The following is a 24,600-nucleotide window of genomic DNA, read 5'->3' as shown; positions in this document are numbered from 1 at the left end:
CATTTGGTTTCCTCAGTTTATGGGCTGTATCAATATAGCCCTGTAGTCTGACAGTTCCCATGCTGGACCCCTAGCAACAGGACACTCCTCACCCAGGGGCTGCTCATCCATACGCAGTGTGAATGTTCAGCAGTGGGCAGCTCTAATTGTAGGAAAGGTTCACCCCTTCAAGCAGTGTGGTTTTGCCATATGCCCTTCCAACAAGCATTTAGGACTGTTTCCTACTTGACTTTTCCCCACCTCCCCAACCCCAAACAACACCCTTCACAAATTCTGGGAATTTTCCCTTCTTTCTGTGGCTTCTTTCAAACCATCCCCTCTTGCCTCCCCTCTCCTTGCAAGCTGGCATTGCTTCCCTGACCGTGGAATAACGCTGGAATGTTTTAGAAGGAGAGGGGAGATGACAAAAACTTTGTCATGGGGGGCTGAAGCACCCACCACAGGAAGCAGTAGCACCGTTCGGCCTCTTATTCACTCCTCTTGCAACAGGGATATTTCTGTCTGGTTTTGAGCAGGTTTTCTCTACTGTGACTACTAAGGGGACTTTAGCCTCAAGCACATCAGGTAATTTGAGTTTCATTCAAAAATTGAAAAAACAATGGAGGGAGAATAATAGAGGGAGCTGAAGTGGGAAAGGCCAGTTCTCTGCTTCCAGATTCTGGTGCTTTGCTAAAATATAGAACATTTAAAAGCAGGCATGTGTTCTTCTGTAGGTATTGTAACTATGCAGTTCAAGACATCCACCAAAGAAACCTCCGTATTAATCACAACAACATATAATTTATATTTTCGTGGGGGTTGAAGGGCCACCTTTCCATTTTCCCATCTTCCCTGTGCCTTCGTCATGTATTACAGCTTATTATTCTTATCAGTACAGGCCTGAAAACGATTCCCTCACCAGAGTGCATGCTCTATAATAGTACATTTTCTTAAAAACACATGCTAATCAACAGCTCTTAAAATTGCTTAGGGCTTCTTGTCATTTTACCCTTTCTGTTTAAAACAAAAAATCTCTCCTGTGGCTACAGAATCCTTTCACGAGATATGACTTCCCACACAGACAACAGCTGTACCACTCTGGCTGCATACACACAGGCAAGGGCCTGTTACACAGGGACTAGACCACACCATGGGGATTTTGCAGCCAGGGTTCAATTTTGAAGGGCCAGAAGGGGGATCCAGGAAACTACAGGCCTGTCAGCCTGACCTCAGTCCTGGGGAAGATCATGGAGAGGGTCATCTTGGGAGCTATCATGCAGCACATGCGAGATGGCCAGGGAATCAGGCCCAGTCAACATGGGTTTACAAAAGGTAGATCCTGTCAAACTAACCCGATCACCTTCTATGACAAGGTGACCCGCTTAATGGACAAGGGAAAGGCTGTGGATGTAGTCTACCTGGACTTCAGTAAAGCCTTTGACACTGTTTCTTACAGCATTCTGACTGAGAAACTGGCTGTCACTGGCCTTGACAGGTGGACCCTCAACTGGGTTAAAAATTGGCTGGTGAAGGGGCTGGAGGGCAAATCCTCCAAGGAGCGGCTGAGGGAGCTGCGTCTGTTTCGCTTGGAGAAGAGGGGAGACCTTATCACCACCTACAACTGCCTGAAGGGAGGTTGTAGAGAGGTGGGCGATGGTCTCTTCAGCCAAGGAACAGGAGATAGGACAAGGGGAAAAGGCACAAAGTTGTGCCAGGCCAGGTTTAGATTGGACATTAGAAAAAAATTTTTTACTGAAAGTTGTCAGGGCCTGGAACAGGCTGCCCAGGGATGTGGTTGAGTCACCTTCCCTGGATGTGTTTAAAAAAAAGGGTAGATGAGGTACTTAGGAATATGGTTTAGCTTAGGATGGGATTCATTGTACTTGGTGATCTTTGAAGGTCTTTTCCAGCCTTGTGATTCTGTGATTCTGTGATTTTTGTTGTCTTTATGGAGGCATACGTATGGGACACTATGCTTTCTGACTAGAAGTGGGATTGCCTTTCTTTCTGTGTAGAAGAGCAGTCAATGGACTGAGAAATGGCAGCTCCCCATGTCCAGAAGTAGCTAGCAGAGAAAGCACGATACTTTACTTGATGTGTCCTTACAGGCACTTTGTAAGCATCACCAATTTGACTTTTGTAATTATTTTCTGATGAACTGCTGTGGCAAGAAGCCAGGCATTGCCATGACCTCTGCTCGAAGTGTGAATTCTCCCTGACCTTGGGAAGCACTCATGTGGATTTGGGCCAAGTTCTGTGGTGGGATTTGTGCCTGAAGTTAAATAAGCCATTTTCTATTTTAATCACAGGCCACGGCGAGCTGTTTATGGATTCTGTCATCCAACCGTGCTGCTGCGGCTTAGGCCGTGAAGTGCTTCGTTGCGACTGCTGACAAGAAATATATAGCAAAATCCTCAGATGATCAGTTCACAGGAGCGTTTCCTCAGCACACACGCTGGAACTGAATCGACTACATCTGGTCTAATTCACGCTTCCAGCAATTCTGCTACAAAGCTATGTGAGGACAAAATTAAGGGGCTTGACTTAATTTAAGGAGATTTACTTTTTTAAAGTAACTTTAATTAAGTCAAGATAGGAAATTCTTACTCCTAAGTGAGTGTTCGTACATAAAGTTACACTGAAGTATGTGCAGCTGTGAAGGAAAACAGATTCAGTTACTCATTCAAAATAGCCCAAGACAGTGTCAGAAGCTCAACTCTTGCATCTTTGCTAAAATTCCCCATGCACCTTGCTTTCCTAGTGGAGGAGGCACATTGTGGGGACTTCAGGCACCACAGCATGGCCTGGGAAGAGACATTTGAAGACAGTGCAGCTGAGCCCTTTCTCTTGTCTGCTGGGAGCTCAGCATCCCCTGGCCCTCAGACTGCCATAAGCACCTACTCTGTGGGGCCATCGACTTACCGTGTGGCAGCCACAGAGCCAGCTTGCCCTGTCTCAGCCAACACCTGGAGCAAGTTCCTGCACCACATCAGCCAGGATGCCTTTGGGAAACATTTCTTGAGAGACACTGTCCTGCCAGTTAGACAGATTACTTGAGAAATATCTCCTTAGTTGGCAGGCAAGTGCATGTATTTCATCAGCTTAGTGCAACCAGAATCTGAGCTTTGGAAGATTCGCCCTGTAATTAAATGACTTAGGCAGCAGGAATTAAGAGGGGAAAGCTATAAGTCATTGTCCCAAAACCTTTGCTCCTCTCACTGTAAATCTCACACAGAACTAAATGTTAGTGTGTGTGAGAGATGTGTGTGTGTTTCTAACACTACTCTTGCACCTTGACCACCATCATGCATGCAAGGCAAGGCAACATGAGTAAAAGAAGGATGAATGGGAAGTTTTGCATGAATGTCTCCTGGTGTCTTGCCCTTTGGCATGCAGAAGTACAGACAGACACCGAGTGAGGCTGAATGAAGTAAGGCATAAATGCTTAAGTCAATACAAATGTACATCTCTAAATCAATTCTGGCTTTAGGGACCCAAGTCACTTTGGCATAGTTGAAAATATTACTCAAAGATTTACCACAGCGTTTGGAAAGCAGTATTGGCACAGCGCTTAAGGCAGCAGAGCCCTTAGCCATGATGCAGGCCCTTAACAAGATGGCAGGATTAGTACTGACAATAACAAGCCGAAAGAATCCAAAGCCCAGGGGCTCACGCGCTGAAGGTTTGTGGTTATTAGCGTGTCTTACAAAGTCACTGCAAAGCCTGGAGGATGAGTCATAATGGATGTTTCCTCTCTCTTCCTGACCTGCAAGCAGCAGCAGCCTGTAGGAGATAGCAGCCTATTCATTCCTTGTTTGAACCCACATGGAAAGACCTCTGATTGCTGTTTAAGTTGGCAGTGGTTTAGGTCCTTTAGAGCAGAAGCAATAAAGCCACTTATTATAGATGTAAGATGATGATGCACACCTATCTGAAACTAGGACTTCCATTCTCTGTAAGCACTTTCCAGGTATTTCCATATCCATCAGAAAGTAGGGTATTTTGAAGTTTTCCATGCATATTTTCTGTTTTGCTTTTATAAGCAAACTGCAGGGAATAGAACCAGTGTTCTCTCTTTTTTCTCATGTAATGCCAAAGGGAGTGTTGTTGCTCTGCTTTTTAGAAAAAAAATTCTAAAAGTTTCACTTTGCTGTTGGAGAACAGAAGACATGTCTCTCCCACCTCATACTCTTTTTTTTTTTTTTTGTATCCACAGTACAGCAAAAAGAATTGGATTTCTGTTGCTCTTGCTCATTGTGCAGTAAGTGTATTTGCTACTTCTTTGAAACATCAGGATGAACATCTGGTTTTGGTGCTCACCAGTCTGCCAAGTCGGGAAGCTTTGAATATTTTGCCAAACCATTTACCCAGCCTTGAATTTATAACTAATATCAGGAAAATCACTAGGGGAAAATGTAAGCAACTGCGGATTGTGTAACAGCCAAGGTCAATTCTTAAAGGCTAATTTTGACTGTATTAACTTTATCAACGTGATTCACAGACAGCTGCCTCTGGTTCACAGCAGTATATTCATATCAATGAACTGCTTTAAAATATGCAACCCAAATACTTTCATAATGGATGTACATGAGTGAAATAATTTTGGGAAATGAAAATGGATTTTGGAACCAAGTCATAAGCAAGTGATAAATGTGAAATTAAACAAGTTGTCTGAATGCTTTAAGAACCCAGATATAGAGCCTCAAATCTTCAGAACAGCAACATAAAAAAGAGCAAACTATTCCATGAAAACAGACAGAAGAATCAAGCAGTCCAATGTATTAGGAAAAACTTCCTCTACATAAAGTGTAATTAAGTGCTGAAGCAGGTTACTTAGGGTGCTGTGGAACTGCCATTCCTGGAATTTTTCAAAGATCAAGCTAAACAAGCATCCACCAAGGAAAGTTTCCGGAGAATACATCCTGCTTTGAATTATCTCTTGGAGTCTTTTCTTTGATTTTGATAAATATAGATAACAGAAGGAAAAAAAAATTCCTGTAACACACCTCTCCTACCTTCACACACACTGCCCAGGCCTAACTGTGCTTTTACTTACAGGTTTTGTAGTTGCTTTTCTCGTCTGACCCTGTCAGCCTCCCATCTTAGTTTTGCTTCCCTGTTTTGACATTGCTGATTCTAGTCAGCGTGTTCAGTGTTTACTTCTCATCTGGCTTGTGTGCTCCTGACAGTTACCTCAGACCTGAGCCACCAGAGAAAGTTCTGCCAAGGCTATGGCGCCAAATTAACATCCGGCTGTGAACTGAAAACAGAAAATTAACCTGGGGTCTGGGGGAGGGGGTGGGGTGGGGAGGGGGTGGGGGTGTGGAGCGGGGCGGGGGGGCGGGGGTGAGGAAGGAAAGCAAACAACCGGCTGACCGACTGCCAGCTAAAATATTCCAGGAACAGTTCCCTCGAGCCCGCACCTCGCCATCCTCACGCCCAGCTCAGGGGGTCTCAGCCCTGCGCTAGCGCGAAGAATACGTGACAGCGGGCGGCCCGCGGCGGGACGCCAACAGGGACAGCACGGCGGCAGGGTTCGGTGTCCCGGCGGGCTGGGTTCGGTGTCCCGGCGGGCTGGGTTCGGTGTCCCGGCAGGCTGGGTTCGGTGTCCCGGCGGGCACGCCTGGGCTCCCCGGCCCCGGCCCGCGCAGGGTGAGGCTGGGACACCGGCGGCGCCGCCTGCTGCCTGCGAGCCGCCGCCCTCTGCTGGCCTCGCGCGGGCACTGCCGCCGCCGCCGGGCCCGCGCCCGCTGCGGGGTCCCCGCGGCAGCGATGTGGCCGAGGCGCCCGCTCCGCGCCTCCGCCGCAGCGAGCGGCACGTCCCGACCGCAGCCGGAGCTCGGCCCTCGCGGTCCCGCGTCACCCTTCCATGAGGGCGAGGGGCGTCGAGATCCTCTGCCCGCCCGGGCTGTACATGTGTCGGCACGGGCGGTGCCGGGGCAGCAAACGGCCAGAGCGAAAGGCAGCGCAGAGCAGCCCAGAGGCTGCGATGAAAGAGCCTTTGACGGTTCAAGCCCCGGTACTGCTCAGCAGCAGAAACGGCCAGACAGGCCACAAGTTTTTTGGGATCAGATGGGTACCATGGAACAGCTGCTGGGACACTCTCATTAGTGGTTCAGGTAAAGAGCAAAGGATGCACAGGCAGGCTGCCGGGCAGGTCAAACTGACTGGGGGTGTTTGGAGTTAGCGTGCAAGGAGGCTGATCCTCCTTTTTTGGTTGAGTGTCTATGACATACCACTTAACCTCTCTTTGAGGACGTGTTTCTACAAACTCTCCAGTTTTCTCCTATTTCTCTATAAATAACACACCATAAGTTTTTTGTGGCCTGCTCTGCAGGAGCAGCCATCCCAGGCAGTGTTGAAGCCACTTCTTGTGGTTTAAATTCAGTATTTTCTTTTCCAGGATTTGTAGTACTGGATACAACCTGTGGAACACAACGAGGTGTTTAAAAGATCCTGTGTTCCAGCCTGTGCTCGTTGCCTCTGGTCCCATTGCTGGGCAGAGCTCAGCTTTGTCCTCTTTGCAGCTTCCCTTCTGGTATTTATATACATTAATAAGACTCCCTGAAAGCCTTCCCTTCTCCAAGCTGAACAGTCACAGCTGTCTCACCCTTTCCTCATAGGAGAGATGCTCCGGTCCCTTAATCATCCTCAGGGCCCTTCAGTGGACCTTCTTCAGTATGTCTTTCTCATACTAAGGAGCCTACTCCAGGTTTGGCCTCACCAGTGCTGCATTACACTCAGGCAACAAGTTTGCTGCTTTGCAAGAGGGATGAATTAATTACTCAAACATCATTTCAGATGGTCAGGATGACACAGTCCAATAAAGAAGTTCAGCACTATGAGGATGGTAAGACAGTGGTATGGGTTGCCCAGAGAGGTGGTGGAGGCCTAATCTCTGGAGGCATTAAAGGTCAGGCTCGAAAAAGCTCTGAGCAACTTCATCAAGTTAAAGTCTGACCTCGGTGCCTGGAAATTTAATTGAACAGATCATCCTGAGTGCCATTAAAAGACACATGCAGGACAACCAGGTGATCAGGCCCAGTCAGCATGGGTTCATGAAGGGCAGGATGGGTTTATTCTTTGCCTGGTAACTAGCTAGATGGCTGAATCCAAGGAGTGGTGGTGAATGAAGTTAAATCTAGTTTATACCCTGTCACCAGTGGTGTTCCCCAGGGCTCAATGCTAGGGCTGGTTCTCTTTAATATCTTTATTAATGACCTGGATGAGGGGATTAAGTGCACACTCTGTAAGTTCACAGATGTCACTAAGTTAGGTGGGAGTGTTCACCTGCCAATGATATGAGGTTTAGCAAGGCCAAGTGCCAGGGCGTACATTTGGGTACAACCACCCTAGGCAGTCCTACAGACTTTGGGCACAGTGGCTGGAAAGCTGCCCGGCAGAGATGGACCCAGGGGCATTGATAGACAGCCAAGTGAATATGGGACAGCGGTGTGCCCAGGTTGCCAAGAAAGCCCACAGCATCCTGGCCTGTATCAGGAACAGTGCAGCGAGCAGGACTAGGACCTGTACAGCACTGGTGAGGCCACACCTTGAGTACTGTGTTCAGTTTTTGGCCCCTCACTACAGGAAAGCCACTGAGGTGTTGGAGTGTGTCAAGAGAAGGGCAACAATGCTGGTGAGGGTACTGCAAGACAAATGTTATGAGGAGTGTCTGAGGGAACTGGAGTTGTTGAGTCTGGAGAAGAGGAGGCTCAGAAAAGACCTAATCATTCTCTGCAACTACCTGAAGGGAGGTTGTAAAGAGGTGAGGGCTGACCTCTTCTATAGGTGACAAGAGAAAGGATGAGGAAATGGCAACAACATGTGCTAGGCTAGGTTTCAACTGGATGTTAGGAAAAACTTCTTCACAGTGAGGGTTGTTAGGCGTTGGAACGGGCTGCAAGGCGAAGGTGTGGAGACGCCATGCCTGGAGGTATTTAAAAGACACATAGATGCGATGTTTAGGGACATAGTTTATTGCTGGTTGATGGTTACACTTCATAATTTCAAAGGTCCCTTCCAACTAAGAAAATACTATGATTCTATGATTCTATATTCTGAGATGCTACAAATGCTCCACGTATCTTCAAAAGTCACACAGTGCCTGAGTGAGAAGACTCCTATAGCCAGCTCCCATCCTCTACACTTTCAACTGCAGCATTTTTTTTCTCAACTACTCCATTTGGATTGCTTGCTTCTTCTAAAACTACTACTAAACTTGACAGAGTTGTGTGAGGATCAAGCAGTTTCAGAAGAGGTATGTCCACCTTTCTCTCTTGAAAGACACGGTTCTGAATTGTCATTGCTAACATAGAGTCTATGCCCAAGGATGAAAGTGGTGTATTCATGGTTAGTTCATCTGGGCTTAACCCGGTGAGGTCACTCACCACTGAAGTGATATAGTCTTCAGATTTGACCATGGCAGTACCCTGGACTTGAGGTTCCTCAGAGATTTCAAGTTTGTTCCGGAATTCTTCTGACATAAGTGACATGAAGCGACTTTTGAGTGAAATAATCCGAGACAAGACATGATGCGCCAAAGCGTGAAAATTTAACTTAGCAACAGTTTGTTGTGGGTTATTCATAACTAAACTCTTCCTGAGATACTCATGAATTTCATGCACTTGCAGAACGTCTATTCCCTTGGACTCCAGGATGCTCTGAATATGGTTTTGATTGAACAGTACGCCAAGGTTCAAAGCTCCCCAGTTAATGGATTGGCCTGAAAGCCCAAGGTTCCTCCTGTAGAGGCAGAAGACATCCAAGAAAGAGTTTGCAGCTGCATAGTTTGCCTGGGTGGAATTGCCCATAAAGGAAGTAATAGAGGAGTAGCACACAAAGTGGTCAAGCTCCTGGCCTCTGGTAGCCCAGTGAAGATTTAGGGTCCCTGCTACTTTTGGACTCAGCACTTTCTGAAAGTCAGCCAAGTTCAGAACTTCAAGACGACCATCATGTAAAACAACAGCACTTTGGAACACACCTTTGATGGGAGTCCCTGCAAAGATGTTTGCGATATAGCGGAAAGCTTTCTCAACATCGCTGGTCGAAGTAACATCACACTGCACGTACACTACTTTGCTTCCTTCATACTGCTGCTGCAAAGCCTTTATCTCTTCTTGCTTCTCCTTGCTTGGAATTCTCCTGGAGAGTATCGCAATAAACTCGCCTCCGTTCTTGGCTATGAATTTCACCGTTTCAAAGCCAAGTCCAGTGAGCCCCCCGACTACCACGTACACAGCATTCTGCTTAAACAACTTCTTCTGGGGTTCGTACAATGGGATATCTGAAAGCGGGGTGATGTCCTTCTGCCTTCTCAGTACAGCAAGCGGGACAGATTGGTCGGTAAAATAGGACATTGTAGAATTCATTCGTTCAAAGTTCTCAGTCTGCTGAAAAACAGAACCCGAGAGATGTCTAAACCGTTTCATATCCATGGAACTGATCCACGCCTGCACAGTCTTTTGCAATTCCTTTAGGGAAGCTTTCTGGAAAATGCTGCTAAGTGTAAGGATATGAAAGCAGGTATCTTCATGATCAAGTCCACTGAGGTTCTGGATACATTCAGGCTGTTGATTGCCACACACTAGCACCACGTCCTTAAGAAAGTACATGTGGGCCAGATCCTCCCGAGACAGGCTGTTCACTGGAGGAAGAACAACAAGGGCATTGCACAGGTTTATATACTGGAACTTGTCTGGAGTGGGCCTCGCAAGTACTGTTCTCCAACCCATCTCTTCTGCTGCTGCAGAAAGAACATGGCACAAAGCTGACGATGGCTCTGTAGAAATAATGCCCACTGTTCTGCCATGTTTCCCCTTGGGTAACCTCTGACTGAAGATTTCCCAGGCAATGATAAAGTATGACACACAAGGGACATTCCGAAAGCATGGGAATTTCTTTACATTGAAACAAACTGCTCCTGGAATCTGAACTCGGGATGACGCAGCAGCTGGATAACATGAAGCCACGTGATCTCCCACTTTAACTTTCTTCACATCGATGCCTGTTGCTGTTACTGTGCCACTGAAGTCAAGAGCTAAAAGTCCATGTTTGTCTACTGCTTGTGAATTCCAATACAGGGTACTACCAAAGTTACGACTAGAAACAGTGATGGGAAAATAATCTTCTGAGTGCAGACATATTTTATCCACCTGAATTTCAACGCTCTGTTTTGCAAGCTGAGAAGTTGTGCTGGTGGATATTTCAGCAGACAAGTCTTTAGCTGTGTATGGGTCAGAAGTGTACAAAGTGAATGCTTCTGACTTCTGCAGAGATCTTACGGGTTGGCTGTCATCTACATCTACAAACGGTGAGCGTCTGACTTCAGCCACGTACATTCTTCCTTGGCTGATGCAAACTTCTGGATAGTCCACACCTTTGCATTTGACAAGAACATCTGCTAGCACTGAGATGTCCAGGGAACTGGAAGAGCTGAGGTCAATTAGCTGAAAGGTGATTTCTGGAACCTCAACGACACAAGTTCTGGTCATGCCATGCAGCGCAAACCCGCAATTGATGTGGTCCACATTTCTTTCCGTCGTTTTATAGGTGATAACTCTGACTGAACAGTGGGACGTTTTCTCTCTTAATGCCACAATAACTTGGCGATAGGCTTCACAACACTTTGCCAACTGGTCTACCACTTTCCTTGGGTAATCTTCATTCAACTTGTGAATTCCCCACAGGAACAGAATTTCATCATAATCCTCAACCTCTGCTCTCATTTTATCCTCTGCGTGGCCTTCCAAGAGAGCTTCCCAGTCTTCATACATAACATATCGTGAAGCAGGATGCAAATATTTTTTGAGCTGCTCAGCTATTCCAAATTTGTCTGCAAACACTAGGACTCTGGGCATAGCCCCCAGAGCGCCGGGCACCTGGGAAGGAGAGACTTCTTTCCACTTGTTTTCAAACATGAACTCATTGTCTCTGGAAGACACTTCCTTCATGAAGGTGATGGCAACACGCTTGAGTTCAGCCAACACGCAGCCACGTTTGTCCATAAAGCATCCGCAGACTTCTAGAGAGTTCCCAGTGGATTTGCTTGTTCTCATATATATCATCATTTCTTCCTCCAACGGTCGCAGCACCACCAGGCTGCCTATCCCTGAAGGAAAGCCTGCTCTGGACGGGAACGTCTTTGAGGTGGTGACAGCGGTCATCTGCAGAAAACAGTCGAGCAGCACTGGATGGATGCAGTAGTTGTACATCTCTCTGATGGTCTCCTTGTTCACCTTTATGCTTGTTATAGCTTCCTTCAGTTCCTGGCAATAATGCACATCGCTGAGCTGCTGGAATATGGAGCCATACTGAAAGCCCAGCTGCGACAGGGCTTCATAAACCTCCTCTCTGCTAACCACTGACCTGCATCTCTGATAGATGGCTTGGAAGGAGATGGTACTTTCTTCCACCACAGTTTCAGGCGCCTTTATAACTTGGCCTGCAGCATAAACCGCGTTGGAGGAAGAGAGTATCTCAAAGGCTGTCACTGCTTTTTGTGGACTCAGCTTGATAGTCAAGGCTTGGGAGCTCTGTGTGAGAACACACGGTGCAGAAAAACTGATACTCAACTGGCAAGAACTTAGAGGCACTCTAGGTCTTGAGCTGCGCATCACAGAGGCCAGACCAAGCTCCACATAAAAAGCACCAGGGACCAAAGCCACACCATTGTTCTTGTGCTCATATAAGTACGATGTTGTGTCCTGAGACAGCAGGCAGCCAAACTCCATGTTGTCACTCTTTGTGGTGTAAATCAAAGCATGACTGGAGCCAATGTCTCTTTGCTTGGCTTGCTGATGGATACTCAGGCAGGCCATGAGTTTTTTGCGATCAAACTGATACCGTGGAATGGCCACTGGAGCACTTTGATACCCATTATAAAAGTGCTGCCAGCTGGGATTGCATCCCAGTTCAAACAGATTTCCTACCAGGGTGAAAAGTGTCTGATACTCTGCATCAGTTTGCAAAGCAGAGAAGACCTTTGTGCCTTTTCCTAGTGTTTCCTTTATGCTTCGCTGCAATGCTCGGTGAGGACTTATTTCCACAAACAGCACATTTTCCCTCCCTCTAGCCACGGTTTCTATGGCCTGACTGAAAGCAACCGGCTCACGAGTATGCCGGGCCCAGAATTTGCCCTGAGCAAAGTCCTTCTCAGAAACAGCCCCCCCAGTCAGGGTTGAAATCACTTCAATGTCCCCCCTCTGTTTTTCTAAAGGCGCTATGTGTCCTTCCAACTCCCCAAGAATCCCATCCATGCTGGGGCTGTGGTATGCAGCTGAGACATTTAACACATGAAGAAAGATGTTTCTGTGGCTGAAAGCTTGAGCTAAATCTCTCTGGACAGCATCCACAGAGTCTGCATTCCCAGACAAGGTGCAGGAAACTGGGCTGTTGAAAGCTGCAATGCACACCTTCCCCGAGTAGCGATGCAGACGTTCAGCAATCTCTCCAACAGGAATGTTTCCAACCACCAACATTCTGCCACTGGCAGTCTTTGCCTGCAGCCGGCTCCGGTGATAAATCACTTTGACTGCATCTGCCAGGGAAAGGTACCCAGCAAAGTGCGCAGCAGCAACTTCCCCTATTGAGTGGCCAACGACAGCGACTGGCTCAATGCCCCAGTATTTCAGCAGGAAAGCTAAGGCAACCTGCAGGGTAAAAAGCAAGGGCTGGCAAAGCTCTGGATTCAACAAGTCCTTCGGGCTGTGACCTCTTGCTGGCAGCAGGCTGATGGGAGCATGCTTCTGAAAAAGTGCTTCTATTTCCCTGCACTTGTCTCTGAACACTGGCTCTGAGCTCAGCAGGGACAGAGTGAACTCCTTCAGCATTACGCCGTTGCCACAGAACACAAACACCAGGTGTGGTTCCACCTTTGAGGTGGGAAGTTCACTGCTCACTGCCGACATAACCTCTTGCTGCAAGTGTTGCAGGGAATTTGTGACAAACGCTTTTCGGTACCTGTAGTTGCCATGGCTTCTTCTGCAGGCAGATGTATAGGCCAGGCTTGGGAGAGTTACCGAACTTCTTGTGCTCAGCTGCTCTGCTGTATCGGCCATCATCATCTGAAGGGATTTATGCGATGCTGCAGACAGCAGAACTATTTCAAGGGGCCTCTTAAAGGCTGGAAGAGGCTCTAGCTGCTTAACCTGCCTGACTACAACGTGAGCATTGGTTCCTCCAAATCCAAAGCAGTTGATGCCAGCCACTCTTCCATACTCACTGGATTCCTCCCAGGGCTCTACAGCTGTGGGAACTGCCAGGTTTAACTTCTCTGTATCGATGCTGCTCATCTCCTTTGAGTAATGTAAGGACGGAACAATCTTTCCATGATGCATCATCAGAAGCACTTTGATTAACCCTGCTGCTCCAGCGGCTGATTCCGTGTGGCCAATATTTCCTTTCACTGAACCTATTTTCAGGATGGAAACGTGTGAAGACCGGTTTTGAGAAATGACATTGCCAATGCTTTCAGCTTCAGTTGGATCTCCAGCAGCAGTTCCTGTACCATGAGCTTCAACGTACTGCACAACTGAAGGATCAACATGAGTTGCATAAACGCTGCGCAGTAACATCTCTTGCTCTACTCTTGAAGGTCTTGTTATTGGCGTTGTGGACCTACCATTCTGACTTAGTGCACTGATGTTTATAACACCCCAGATTTTGCTGTAGTCTTCCTTTGCCTGTGTCATGAAGAGGTAAAATTTGCTTTAGCAATCTCATGCTTTTTCTGTGTAGCAGAAAACAAAACAAAACAACCAAGAAGAAGAGACAGAGCAACATACAAGCATTTCAATGGGTGTCTCTACCCTATGCCTAAATGCTTAATGCTTCATTAGTCTTCAGGTTGAATTGGAAAATCTTTCCTGGCAAAGCAGTTGCTCAAACTGCAGCTACAAAACTCAGGTAAGCAACCAGTCTTGTTTTAGGCTGTTTCGCCAGAGGCCTTACCTTTTTCAGTGGTTTGAGGTAAACAACACCACAGCCTTCTCCCCTTCCATAGCCATCTGCCTTTTTGGAGAAGGGTTTGCTTATTCCCTCCGGAGAGATCATTTTTGCTTTACTGAGAGACACAAAGGTGCGGGGATCTATTATGCAGTTCACCCCGCCACAGATTGCTGCCTCACAATCTCCTGGAGTAAAACAGAAACATAGTGATGTTGAGATGTGCAGGACGACGGACAGAAACAGCAGCCATCCTAATTTTGTTGCCCAGCATCTCTTCACTCCCATTACCTGATTTAATTGCTCGTAAGGCGTAGTGCAGAGCAAAAAGAAAAGATGAACATGCCGTGTCAATAGTCAGTGATGGTCCAGTCAGATTAAACGTGAATGAGACCCTGTTAGCAGCAATGCTCATTGCTGTTCCCGTACCGTCATAATGATTTATTTCACTCACTGCTCTGCTTGTTACAATTTCATAGTCTCGGTTCATAAGACCTGTAAAGATATCAAATATGTGTCACATTAACCCAAGGAAACAAAAGGGAAGTTCAGCTCTAAACCTGGTGATGTGTTTGGGGTTTCTGTTTTCATAGTAAACTACAGGGCATCAGCGCTCCTGTGGTGAAACTTGGCTTCAGCGCAAGTCAGTGCCAGATCTCCCAGCAATCCCCCCGGACCCAAATTACCCAAACATAGCAAAGACTTGAAAGTTCTGCCTGCACACCAAATGGCAGGCCTTTCCTGATGGCTTAGCTCAGTGTATGATGCAGGAAAGCTGGGTGTAGCCTGCTTAGGCACAGACTGCCCCAGCAAACGCGTGCTGTTACTCTAGCACCTTGACAACACAAGCATTTGGACAGGTGCCCCTTGGCAGCGTTCTGGTACCTACACGAGGATTTCTGCTGCTTTAAGAGGCTCTTAACCCCTGTACCACCTCAACCAATGTTTTACTGGAAAAGAGTCCACTGGAAAAATGTGTAGGCCTGACTTGAGAGTATCATTCCTGGGAAGGGCTGGGGAGGCAGTTTAACTTCAGTGCCTGAAGACACTAAGAGGAACACCTAAAACGGATCTGTGAATTATGGAATGAACTTAGGGAGTAGCCTAGTAACTCTTGGCAAAAATATCCAGTAGTGTCATAGCACAGCAGCCTTTAGGTCTCCAGTGCTAGATACATATGGAAAGTTTATGAAGGAGTGCATCAGTCTTTGTGAGACTCAAGCAGACATTTTTCACCATGAAATTTTCATCTTACCAACAAAAACACCCGTTCTGGTGCCACTGATAGCTTCTACAGGGACTCCTGCATCCTCCAGGGCCTTGTAGGTGCATTCTATCAGTAACTTCTGTTGCGGATCCATGCGTTCAGCTTCCAGATCATTAATCCCAAACAGGTGGTTGTCAAAGGAATTAAATCTAAAACACAGAGACCAGGCAATAGACTTGATTTACCATATGCATTTACTTCCAAGCTCAAAGTACACACCCTTTTGCACTTTCATGAAAAGCAAAGCGGTGAGTGGTGTTTAGTCCACAGCTCTCACTCCTGAAATTCAGAATAAAATGTTTATAGGCTAAGGATGGTTTATGTCCCACCACAACTTATGTACTTTAATCAGTGATTCTGCATTTCAGAGTTACAAGTCCACCCCTAGAAATGTTTATTCACTTGGTTATCCCATTAATACCAACAGGACTCTTCAGATTATGAACATGTGCAGAATGAGACTCCCTCTGCTGTAATGGGGTCGTACTCAGCAAGTTTCAAACAAATACTGTCTTCTAGATTGTTGTAAACAACACACAGAGATGCTTTACAATTTAAAACCAGTAAAAATAAATCAGTGGCATGGCTTAGTAACAGACTTACTCATTGAGAAGAGCAGCTCGCTTTGTACACATTTTTCCTGGCTTGTTATCATCTGGATCATACCACTCTTGGACATTAAATCTCTCAATGGGAATTTCTCCTGTGCAGTTTCTGCCTTCCTCCAAGACTTTCCAGAAATTGTCAATTCCATCACCTGTTGTACAAAGGGTTTAAAGTAGGTTAGATTATGTGCTCCCCTCCCCACGCAGACTCAGAAATGCACACTCAGTTCCAAGGAACTTCCACGTATACATCTGGGTTGCTCAATTACAATCACCAGAGAAAGAAACGATCATTCTCTGGCAAGAGGAAAATGGCAAGGCATGACTGATCCCTCCACTGCTTGCCTAAAGGCAAAGGAACCCCACAAAATCCTTAACTTACTGCTGCCCCCATCTTCCTCCCATCTCACTGTATCTCCTATATACATGCACCGTGTCCCCAATGCCCCCACGAGTGCGATGAAGTCTTTCTGTATCTGAACAGTACCACTCCCCAGGCAGCTCCACTGGCAGCAAAAGGTCAGCTCTGGGCATGAGCTCTCTGAAGGTAGACTGAGCTTACAAGTCCCAGGTGTGGTGATTTTGCGTGGCTGGGTTCGGGTGGAGAAGTGGGGGGCTGCAGGGGTGGCTTTCTGCAAGAAGCTGCTTGAAGCTTTCCCTGGGCCTGATGGAGTAAATACCAGCTGGGCTCAAGGCTGGACCTGCTGCTGACCAAGGCTGAGCCAATCAGTGACAGGTAAATGCCACGATAAATGCCAGAGGTCTTATCATTTGTCTCTGGCACTAGAAAGGCACCTAAATCAAACATAAAAGTATGTGTATATTCAATGATGACAGAGCCCCACACCTCACTGGTTTTTGAGGGCCCCTGTCCTTACTGGTTGAAAGCCAGAGCTCCAGCTCTAAGCCCTGAAGATATGTCTACTCCCCTTTCTTATTCTGGAAATCAACAAACATGGCATCCACACCATGGCTCACATTTCTCCTCCTCCTTTGAACAGACATGGGCCAGTGCTGGGCTGTGGATTGTGCTAGCGAGCAGTCAGTACCAGGGATCACAGGACAGCACGCCCACCTAAGCCCTCCCACCATCAGTCCATCACCACAGACACAGCCACACACCATAGCTGGACTGGGGTACTTTAACAGCTCCCGTTGCTCTTTCAGGGCACCTTCAGAAACACAGTTCTGACCATGCACAATGCAGGATCAGGACATGGTTTGCTTACTGCATGGTGAGGTAATTAAGAACGTTTCTGAAAAAAGTCCCTGTACTGGCATGTCTGGACCAACACATAGCTTGCACCCAACTAATATTTCATGCTATGGCAAGACACTGCTGCTACATAATTGCTAGCAATTTAGTAGCTTCTACTAGTATTTGAACCAAGTCTTTTGCACCAGTGTCACCTTTTCAAAAGATTCTACAAGTAGCAAAGCAACAAATTCTACAGAAGCCAGGGAGGAATGTGTTCTTTTCCTCTACCTCAGCATGAATGAGGGAGCACACTTTTCACTGTCTGCTCAGCAGCCTGCTCTGGTTTTATCCAAAACTTACCTCCAGGAAAGTTGCACCCTATTCCCACAATAGCAATTTCATCTCCAGTTTCGATCTCCATCTCTCAACCTGCATAATACGGGTGTAAGAGTCAGCCAGCTCAAACAATTATACATTTATCATTAAATAAACATTAAGTTAAAAGGTAAACCTTGCACAGACACACATACTTGCTCAGTTCTTTGTAATCTTGAAGGATATGTTTTCAGTTGTCATAATAAATGACACTCCCCACAGATGGCAAGAGCTGGGATGGATTTTTCTCATTCTCTCTACATTTAGATGAAGACCCCCTGACTAATTGCCCAGACTCCCTCATTCACAGACAATTCGTTCCTTGTGCTTAACCTCTGCTACTGCCACCAGGTGATCTGCTCTTGAGCCTCTCCCTAGAGCAGTCCTGCTTCACCTCCTGCATTCAGAACTGAATTGTGCATTCACCACGGCACGCTTTCAGTTCTATCACCACCTCTATCCTGTGCACTAAGCAGATCTCCCAGACTCAGCAAATTCCAGTGTCTGGAAAGAAAAACCTTCTCCAGAGCTGTGCTGTGCTGGATCCCAGGGTTGCCTTGCTTTTATCTAAATCAGCTTCCTCAGCAGGCAGAGGTTAACCCCCACAGACCACGCTGAAAGTCACCAACAGCTACAAGATCTCTGTCTTCCTGACAATGTACAGTCTCCAGCAGCTCCACTACAGCCAAAGGAATAACTGGTCTTTCACCTCACTTGCAGCTTCACAAGGAAAGCTTTAAAAAAACCCAGTTGAATTCAATTAATTAGCACTCTCTAGGTTGTCCACCTCTGAATCCATCAATCTTCCCAGGCTTGCTTTATCCCACAAAGAGGACAAAATTCACATTGAAAGGGATTTTGGGGATTCTTGGCACTGGTGACAGATTCTCACCTCAGTGATACCACGGGAAGTCCAAAAGAGCCCTTCTCAGATACCGACAGCAGTGAAGCAGAGATCAGGCTGCTGTACAACCTCACACATCCTTCATAGTTAGGCTTTCAAATGGGAAATTAAAACCAACTCCTCAGATGCACACTTCGAAAAATGTACTTCATGCTTCCATTAACTAAGACAGAGAATGTTAAAAGGCCACCTAGCAAAAATAAGGAGACCTAAACTGGCTTTCTAGAAGAAAATTCTACTCTACCAATAATACAAATTCTCAAATGCTATAAAAATCCTTTTCATTCTCTCTAGATTGTCTATGATTTCTATGGGTTTTCTGTTTCATGTTTTCCCTTTGTTGCTAACTTCAGGCTGCAAAGCCCAGCACAGCTACTCCTATCACAGAGGCAATTCTAAGCATTGTTTCTAAGTTAGCCCTTAAATGGCATTTCATAGAAAAAGAAGGATCATACAATTGTAACATAAAATGTATCTTTGCCATCTACAGAGTTATCCAGTGAGTTATGTATCTCTTACCTTGTATCGTCCCAGTAGGGTGTACTAACAGGCTGTCTCTGGAAGTTATTTATAAAGGATTCTGTGAGGTTTCTTTTTTAAATACGTGTGCTAAATGTGATGAAAATGTTAACGCCTTTCAAAGGGGAAAAAAAAACTCAGTGAGTCATGAGATCAGTCAGTGGCCCTGACTAAAGTTCAAAACTACTTCCCTGAAGTAGTAAATTCTTGTTAAAATCAGGTTTTACACCACAACAAGAGTAAAATCACCTTCTTATCTAACTTCTTACAGTTAGCAAACAATAACTTGGAGATATCCTTGCCATGAAATAGCCCATACAGATTTTATTATCTTTAGAATATGATTTGAAAGACTCTTTCTTTAACGTAACAACTCAGTTTGGTTTGCTCTTCCTATCAACAAATCTGAACTACTGGTTAAAGCCCCGTCTATTTGTTGGAGGCACCACTGGAGAAAACTAAACACAAACTCTATAAACTTGAAGCCTGAGCTTCACGTTTGAGTCACAGCTGCATTCTTTTACTGTGCAGGAGCATTTCCATATACAAGCCAAAAAAGCCTTGTCAAAAGACAAATGGTCCCAAACTATTTCTGAGTCCACCAGGACATTAAAAGCAATATTGAGCTTTCCCTCTAAAAACTACCATCTTCTTAAAAGCTAAAGGAACAGTAGAATATCCAGAAGAAACCTCTGAAGGAATCAGGTCCTACGGTCTCTGCTAGATTCTTTTTAACTCCCTCATATCTGATTTCATCCCAATCACCCAAACGCATCCTTCTCCTCTACTTACTTTGTAATGGCAACACAGCGTTGGATGAGCCAGGAGACTTCATATGTGGTCAACATTTTCCCTGGTTGTGAGACCCAACTCTTTCCAAAGAGTCAGCGACAGACCACTGTGCCGAGAAGGAACAGTTTATTCTGCCACTGCCACTGCTTCATAACCTACTCTGAAAAGCTACAGTTCTGCTCTTCCTTTCATAGCTGTAAATCTCACTCAGTCACTTCTCTGAATTGTGATGTTATTGGGACTTACTTAAGGATTTCTTTAAATTAACCCACTTTACTGATGTTGGTACTAGGCTTAGAGAGCTAGTCTGAAGCTGACTTGAGCATCCATGTATTTTACGCAGGTCTAAAGAGCACTCTTTTCAGTGCTGGTGCCATTAACATCTCTGTGCAGAGCAGAATGTGGGTTGTTCAAGTGAACCAGGAGTGCAGTGAGGAACCTCCATTACATTTTCGAAGTTACCATCTGAAAGCAATAAATGCTCAGCTGTTTTTCAAGGTATTGGTTAGGGTTTGGAAAGGATATTGAAATGAATCCTGCACAGCTGTGGCTGTTAATTTCAATGTAAATTAAGCCAACCTGAAAAACTGTGACCCAAAGACAATGGGAATAACACAAAGACTAGTGCAGTACTAAGAACATGTTGTTAATGTCACTGTTTCAAATAAGACTGGTTTACTTACCAATGGATTTGCACAAATCTCATCACAGCTAGGTATTAATTATTCATATACCAAAAATCCAGCAACGATTGCCCAATCTTTCTGAGCAATGCTGGGAAGAGAAATACGAACCAAAAAGGGAAGCAGATGTAGCAATAATGGATTGCATATACCACTATTGACGTAGGCAGCCTATTTATAACAGAGCTAAAAAAGTTGGTTAGTCATTGTTTAATATGCATTTCACTTGAATGTAAATGTTCAAAGTTGAAAGTGGAAACCAAAGACCTGTCAAGTTGGAGGCACTGTATCTGCTTTCTGTCCCATATCACTACAGTGCCAGTTTCTGACCCAAACCATTGGTTTGCTCCAAACAAATCTATGTTTTCAAACCAACAATTACATCCTACCAAGACTCAGACAGGAAAATAACTATTCATTTGGCTAGTCGTCATTATTTCAATCAAGTTTTTCTGTCTTCTAGTGGGAAAACACGCATGAGTGAAGTTCCTGTAGGATTGCATTTTTTTCAGAGATTACAGAGAAAAAGAAAAAAAATAATGTCTTCTGAAAGGTTTTTAGTTTCAAGTAGGTATTAGGACAAAAATACCTGGGGGTTGGACCTGATGATCTCTCGAGGTCCCTTCCAACCCCTATGATTCTATGATTCCCTGCTTCAAACAGAACACAAGAAGGGTTACTGTGCAAATCACTACCAGTTGTTTCTTCACTGAAGCAGTGCTCTGCCCAGCTAGGAGGTGGTGGCACAAATATCTTATTCTGCTTTATGGTGAAAATCCAGTAAGAAAAGGCACTGGCTTATAGACAAACCATTTTTTGTAAGTCAAATCTCAAAAATTAGTTTTGTACATAATGATAATTAATGGATATTAATGTGTCATTGAATGAGTGAGCTGTATTTACATTTTTCATGCTGTATGACTTTTTCCAGCACTTTGCTGATGTCGTGGTCATCATCATCATGATCATCATCACCACTGTTGTAATTGTTATAGCATTAATCATGACACCAAGGAGGAATACTAATCCAGTTGGAGCAAAATTGCCTCACCACAAAGAGCAAGGTGTCTGGAACTCCTCATTCCTTTTATTAGTTTCCAGTGCTCTGCTCTATGGGGCTGGTGAGGAAAAAAAAAGTAAAAGAAGACCAGTTTCTGGACTCTAAATTATTTGACTTTGATGTTATTCCGCCCCCTCCCACCTCCCCTGCTTTAATAGGAATCTCACCCTCACCTATGATTGAATAAGAAGCATTCTATATGACAGTAAAGGACACAAAGTTGGCTGCGTGAACTTGCTGAGAGCTTGAAACACAATCTCCAGGCCTTGCCCCTTTCAGTCTAAGTGTTCAGAGTCCGGTGCCACTGCTGATAGTTTGAACTCGGACAACAGCAACTATTGTCCTGATGATCAACAAGGAGAAGAAATGAGATCATCGTAGTATGAAAATGTTTGCCTAATTTTCCTAAAATGTGGACAGTAAGGAAAGGACAAAGCACAAAGGGTTTCCCCTTCATTTCCTAGAGGTGGAATCTGGAAGCTATATGCATTGCATAAACTCTGAACCTCTGAAAGTCACTGAGTTATACTAATAGAAGTGGTCAGACTAGAACCAAAATAGCCTTTAAATTAACACAGGTTTTGTGCATCAAATGAAGTCTCTTGTTCCGGGTCACAGAAACAGTCTTTTCCCCAACCATATGGAAATATATTGTTATTAATAATGAGAATCATAGGGAATGTGAATATGAAGCACTACAAACTGAGCAGGAAAAAGTTTACCTTCTGTGTTATAGATCTGATGTTCCCCAAGCCTTGAAAGAGCAAGATCAGCATCTGCCCTGAACTAAGAATACTGAAACTGAAGACATTATTCCAAGATTGTCAAAAGGAGTGACAGAATGGTTGAGGTTGGAAAGGACCTCTGGAGAGCCTCTGGTCCATCTCCCTTGCTCAAGCAGGGACGCCTAGAGCTTCTTTTCCCAGGACCCTGTCAGGATGGCTTTTTACTATCTAGGAGGAGGAGGAACACTCCATAACCTCCCTTCAGCTGTTTATATGCATTAGGCAGTTCCCCCTGAGCCTTCTCCAGGATGAACAGTGGCAGCTCTATTAGCTTCCCCCTTTGTAAGAGATGCTCCAGTCCCTCAACCGTATTCGTGGCCTTTTACTGGACTCTCTCCAGTATATCATTGTCTCTCTTGTACTGGGAAGCCCAGAACTGGACACAGTACTCCTTATGTAGCCCCACCAGTGCTGAGTAGAAAGAAAGGATGACCGCCCTTGGCCTGATAGGAATACTTTGTCTAACGCACCCCAGGAGACCATTGGCTTTCTTTGCTGTAAGGGCACATTGCTGGGCCATGAATAGAGTTCACCTTGGATTCAATTTATCAAGGGATTGAGAGCCGCCCTGAGGAGGATGACTAGGGGTTGTTGGTGGATGAAAAGCTCAACATGAGCCAGCAATATGCACTTGCAGCCCAGAAAGCCAGCTGTGTTATGGGCTGCATCTAAAGAGGTGTGACCGGCAGATTTGAGGGAAGTGCTTCTCCCCCTCCACTCCACTCTTGTGAGATCCCACCTGAAGTCCTCTGTTCAGCTCTGGAGCCCTCAACATATGAAAGACATGGATCTGTTGGAGTGAGTCCAGAGGAGGGCCAGATTATCAGCGGGCTGGAGCACCTCTCCTATGAAGACAGGCTGAGAGAGTTGGGCTTGTTCAGCCTGGAGAAAAGAAGGCTCAGGGGAGACCTTACTGCATTCCCACAGTACCTTAAGGGGGCCTTCAGGAAAATGCAGAGGGACTCTTTATCAGGGAGTGTAGCTGTAGGACAAGGGGTAATGGTCTTAAGATCAGGAATGGTATATTTAGATTAGATATAAGGAAAAAATTCTTCACTGTGACGGTGGTGACACACTGGAACAGGCTGCCCAGAGAAGCTGTGGCTGCCCCCTCCCCAGAAGTGTTCAAGGCCAGGTTGGATGGGCTTTGGGCAACCTGGTCTAGCGTCCCTGCCCATGCCAGGGGGGTTGGAACTAGATGATCTTTGAGGTCTCTTCTAATGCAAACCATTCTGTGATTCTGTGATTCTATGATCTTATTTAAGTTGAGCTACTTAAACATTAGGTACATAGACTATGTTAGAGCTACCTAGCCGCCTTCTTCAAAGACAATAGATAAAAAGCCTGCAGGGGGAAAATTAGATCAATTTAGATGGTTAAAGTTAGATAAAGCCACTATGACTGATGAATGTCTATACCTACTCAATATTCTTTTTAATATATACAGGAATGTCATTAATTCTTTTTATCAATCACTTAATCTGAGATCTGAAATAACCTGGTTACATAACAAGACTACCAGTTTCCTATTAAGATTCACAGCTTCAAAAGTAATACCACATCCTGTCAAAATCCCCAATTTTCTCTGTTCCTGATTCCTGACGTTGCATTTAGCCATTTCAAAATGTTTCCCTGGTAATTCTACTATTAAGCAATAGCATCTGGCATCAAGGCTTAAACTGAGATGTTCAAACTGTTGGGTTTGGTTTTTTAATAGCACAATACTCTGCATGAATACATACACTTAAAAAAAAAAAAGTACAACTACCCTCAACCACTGGGAAAAGCCATGTGCAGTCTTTACAATAAATACAAAGAAGGATTTTCATAAAAACAGAGAGTATCAGGTTGGAAAGGACCTCAACAACCATCTGGTCCAGCCTTTCTTGGAAAAAGCACGGTCTGGACAAGATGGCTCAGCACTGTGAACAGCTGAAGTATCCAATGCTGGGGAACCCACCACTTCCTTGGGGAGATTATTCCAATGGCTCATTTTTCTCATTGCGAAAAATTTTCCTCTTGTGTCCACTAAGAGTGTCCCCAGGAGTAACTTGCACCTGTTACCCCTTGACTTTTCCCTGTGGCTCCTTGTAAAAAGGGAGTCTCCATCTTCTTTATAGCCACCTGTTAAATACAGCAATGTGGTGGTACTGTCTATCTGAAGCTGCCTTTTCTCAAGGCTGATCAAACTCGGTTCTCTCAGCCTTCCCTCATATACAGGCTACCTAGTACTTTGACCGTTTCTGTTGCCCTTCTCTGGACCGTCTCCAGCCTGTCCACATCTTTATATGTATAGCAGGGACCAAAATTGAGCACCATATTCCAGGTGTGGCCAGACAAGCACTGAGTAGAGTGGGATAATGACTCTATCTCTGCTGATGATGCCCTTTCTTTGTCACAGCCGCACACTGTTCACTCACGTTGAGCTTGTTGTCCACCAGGACCCCCAGGCTCCTTTCCACAGAAGTACTCCCTGGCTACGCTCATGG

The 24,600-nt window shown here is 45.4% G+C and overlaps 1 protein-coding gene across 1 annotated transcript; it reads right to left on the bottom strand.

Moving 5' to 3' along the window:
- Positions 1-8,095: 8,095 nt before the first annotated feature.
- LOC311205366 (phthioceranic/hydroxyphthioceranic acid synthase-like) lies at positions 8,096-17,414 on the bottom strand (the record flags this gene model as incomplete). Its single annotated transcript, XM_084279765.1, has 6 exons — positions 8,096-13,661; positions 13,930-14,111; positions 14,215-14,418; positions 15,179-15,339; positions 15,794-15,947; positions 17,354-17,414. The coding sequence occupies 6 exons, from the start codon at positions 17,412-17,414 to the stop codon at positions 8,103-8,105; spliced, it is 6,321 nt and encodes a 2,106-aa protein (XP_084135891.1). The 3' UTR covers positions 8,096-8,102.
- Between the last annotated feature and the right edge of the window lie 7,186 nt (positions 17,415-24,600).

The sequence above is a fragment of the Gallinula chloropus genome, assembly GCF_964237585.1.
Source record: "Gallinula chloropus genome assembly, chromosome: 2".
NCBI lineage: Eukaryota > Metazoa > Chordata > Aves > Gruiformes > Rallidae > Gallinula > Gallinula chloropus.
This window is presented reverse-complemented; position numbering and strand designations above follow the sequence as displayed.